Source organism: Austrofundulus limnaeus, unplaced genomic scaffold, assembly GCF_001266775.1.
Source record: "Austrofundulus limnaeus strain Quisiro unplaced genomic scaffold, Austrofundulus_limnaeus-1.0 Scaffold280, whole genome shotgun sequence".
Classification (NCBI taxonomy): domain Eukaryota; kingdom Metazoa; phylum Chordata; class Actinopteri; order Cyprinodontiformes; family Rivulidae; genus Austrofundulus; species Austrofundulus limnaeus.
This window is the reverse complement of record NW_013952682.1, coordinates 107,219-111,000: the sequence shown is the minus strand read 5'-3', so window position 1 is coordinate 111,000 and position 3,782 is coordinate 107,219. Positions and strand designations below refer to the sequence as shown.

General features: G+C 42.6%; 1 protein-coding gene across 1 annotated transcript in view; it reads right to left on the bottom strand.

The window, feature by feature from the left end:
• The window catches only part of thada (THADA armadillo repeat containing), a gene marked incomplete at its 3' end in the record, with an annotated part of 26,753 nt that overhangs the window by 7,896 nt on the left and 15,075 nt on the right, over positions 1-3,782 (bottom strand). The window contains 2 exon segments of the mRNA XM_014021152.1: positions 1,681-1,832; positions 3,355-3,501. Coding sequence (XP_013876606.1) covers positions 1,681-1,832; positions 3,355-3,501 — 299 coding nt within the window.

Genomic DNA, 3,782 nt, shown 5'->3' with positions numbered 1-3,782 from the left:
GTACAGGTCAATGACAGTAGTACAGGTCAATCACAGTAGTAGAGCTCAGTGACAGTAGTACAGGTCAATGACAGTAGTACAGGTCAATCACAGTAGTAGAGCTCAGTGACAGTAGTACAGGTCAATGACAGTAGTACAGGTCAATCACAGTAGTAGAGCTCAGTGACAGTAGTACAGGTCAATGACAGTAGTACAGGTCAATCACAGTAGTAGAGCTCAGTGACAGTAGTACAGGTCAATGACAGTGGTACAGGTCAATGACAGTGGTACAGGTCAATGACAGTAGTACAGGTCAATGACAGTGGTACAGGTCAATGACAGTGGTACAGGTCAATGACAGTAGTACAGGTCAATGACAGTAGTACAGGTCAATGACAGTAGTACAGGTCAATGACAGTAGTACAGGTCAATGACAGTAGTACAGGTCAATGACAGTAGTACAGGTCAATGACAGTAGTACAGGTCAAGGACAGTAGTACAGGTCAATGACAGTAGTACAGGTCAATGACAGTGGTACAGCTCAATGACAGTAGTACAGGTCAGTGACAGTAGTACAGGTCAGGGACAGTAGTGCAGGTCAATGACAGTGGTTCTGGTCCCTCATGACTTCTCTCCCTGAGGGGACCCTCAGGACAGGACTGTCCTCACCAGGGAACGGCAGCTAGAGCCTGCAGGAGTCCACACTGCTGTGGTGGTGGTCTGGTCTGGTCTGGTTTGGTCTGGTCTGGTCTTGGCGGGGCTGGCTCTATTTAAAACCTGCCCTATAACCATCCCAGTCTGAGTAACTATAAAAAGTACCATGTGAGCTTTTGGCAGAAGAAAAAAGGTGGCATGGGGAAGTTTTATTTAGATATCCACTTCCTGTGTGCAAACACGCTCAGTTTCTCAGAAACCACTTGTTTGTGAAGGAAGTGAGGTTTTCTAACTCTAATTACATGCATGGAACAGAGCCGGGTCAAAGACCCATAGAGAGGAGGAGGAGCGGGAGGAAGAGGAGGTTCAAAAGTGGTGATGAAAAAACACTATTTCATAATAGCTGGGACCATTTCTTTGGCTTTGGACCACTACACAGAAATAATGTTCCTAACTATCAGTGAGCAGTAAGTACTGTCCAACTGTTAAATCAAACACACACACATGCAGGGTTTTATTATCTTGTTGTGGACTTTCTACAAACTAATCATGACCCCTTACTCTAATCCTAACTTCATCTCAACTCATACCTCAGTCTTAACCCTAACTGTAACCCAGAAACACTGTTTGTCTTTGTGTGGACCAGATAAACGTCCTCACAAGGGTCGACTAAAGTCTACATATTGTTAACCTATCTAACCTAAGAACAGGGCTCTAGACTAACTTTTTACACTGTTCGGACCGGTGAGCCTAACATTTTTCCTTAGATGCACCCAAATTTTTAACCACGTCCAACCACCACCATTTCCCTGGTACACAGCCTGGTCAGGTTAGGCTATAGATATGACCGGACATCAATGCAAAGTTCCTGTGAGGATAGAACCGTGTGTGTGTGTGTGTGTGTTGATACTGCTAGACTGATTTAATAAGGGAAATGGAGACATTTTGTGTGGGCAATGCTCAGAGAAATGAGCTCTTATTTTATCAAACACTTTTTCAGCTGAATAAAGGTTTTGGGCGGAGCTGTGTGTGTCTGAGGGTTCTCACCTGTTCCTCTGTGATGAGACCGGCCTGTCTGGTACTGGTTTGGACCACAGGTAGGCTCTGGACCAGATGAGCCAGCAGCATGGACACTTCCTTCATGCTCCTCCAGCAACAAACCAGAACCATTTGAGCCGTCACTCTGTAGGCCTCACTACCTGAAGATAACACAGGTCAAAGGTCAGGCTGTAGGCCTCACTACCTGAAGACAACACAGGTCAAAGGTCAGACTGTAGGCCTCACTACCTGAAGACAACACAGGTCAAAGGTCAGACTGTAGGCCTCACTACCTGAAGACAACACAGGTCAAAGGTCAGACTGTAGGCTTCACTACCTGAAGACAACACAGGTCAAAGGTCAGACTGTAGGCCTCACTACAGATCAGACCAGTGGACCATCAGGACTTGGTGGATGAATATAATGTTTGTTCTGGTTGTTTTAGAGCTGGACCCACTCTGGTCACCTGTCCTTCCCTCAGACCACATGTTTTAGGTAACAGAAGCAAAGCCAAACACCTGGACGTAACTCCACAGGTGATAAAGAATCTGCCTCAGAGTTCACAGAAACAGCTGTCTGTGGATCGGCTGACAGCTGGTCTGATTATCAGGTGTGAACAGAGGCCTGCTGCATGAAGCTAGGATAAGGGACTAAGCCAGGATTTAGGTGTAAACCTGAATTAATTAAACCTTGAATCTGTTGTATGACAGAGTAACAAGTTCTCTGAAACTAACCTGATCAGGTTTAAAGAGAAGCTTATTTAATCTGTTAGTGTTTTTGAGCAGTAAACATTCATTTTACTGCAGTAAACTTTCATCATTTTACTGCAGTAAACTTTCATTTTACTGCAGTAAAACTTTCATTTTACTGCAGTAAACTCATCATTTTACTGCAGTAAACTGTCATTTTACTGCAGTAAACTGTCATCATTTTACTGCAGTAAACTCTCATCATTTTACTGCAGTAAACTGTCATTTTACTGCAGTAAACTGTCATCATTTTACTGCAGTAAACTGTCATTTTACTGCAGTAAACTGTCATTTTACTGCAGTAAACTGTCATCATTTTACTGCAGTAAACTGTCATTTTACTGCAGTAAACTGTCATTTTACTGCAGTAAACAGTCATTTTACTGCAGTAAACTGTCATTTTACTGCAGTAAACAGTCATTTTACTGCAGTAAACTGTTCGTCTAACCAGGTTTTACAGACTGATATCAGATAAAGTGTTTTTGATCTTGTTTTTAAACCCATAAACTAAACTAGATCAGCAATTATTTTCATTGAGCGATCAGCTGCTTCTTTTAATTTTGTTCATTTAGTTAATCTCAGATAATTTACAGACAGATTCAGACACAAAAAGTTTTTACTTTTGAAATTATTCCAGCATCAGTCTGTGTTTCTCTTCATGTCTTCATCTGAATCATAATTAACCCTTACACTGCTGGAGGAAGTGAGACTCACATGTCTGATCAGGTAATCTGTGATCCACCCAGTGGGTCTAGTAAACAAACCGTGAGCGTGCATTAATCTCAGATTATTTACAGCTGCTGCTCTGAGCCGCTCTGATTGAGCGTGGCTTGGTGTTACAGCTGTTTACAAGTTGAAGGCTAGTTCAAGCTCAGCTTACAGCTCAGATCCTGGATTAATTAATCTGAGTTTTGTGAAATGAGCCTCAGGTTACCTGTGCTGATGGATGGAGGGGCTGTGGTCTGGACTGGACTGGGATCACCTCCTCGGTGTGGGTCCAGCTCTCTGGGACTGCTGAAGAAGTCGTTGGTGTCCCGGGGCTGGATCTCCTGCAGGATCTTATGCAGACATGATGACGTGTCTGTCCGGGAAAATAAAAACATTTAATATGTTCTGTTGAGGAACCATGTCAGTCTCTTTATCTTTTTATTGATTTGTTCTTAAACACAACTTTCTTCATTCAGACAGTAATGTTGAAGATCCTCAAAGCAACTGCAGCTCAGGACGTCTAATCCGGATTATAATCTCAGATGATATAATACTGTTATAATCTGTTTTAAAACTGATAGAATCCTGTTACAATACTGTTATAATCTGTTTTAATACTGATATAATCCTGTTATCCTCTCCTTGGGCTGCTAC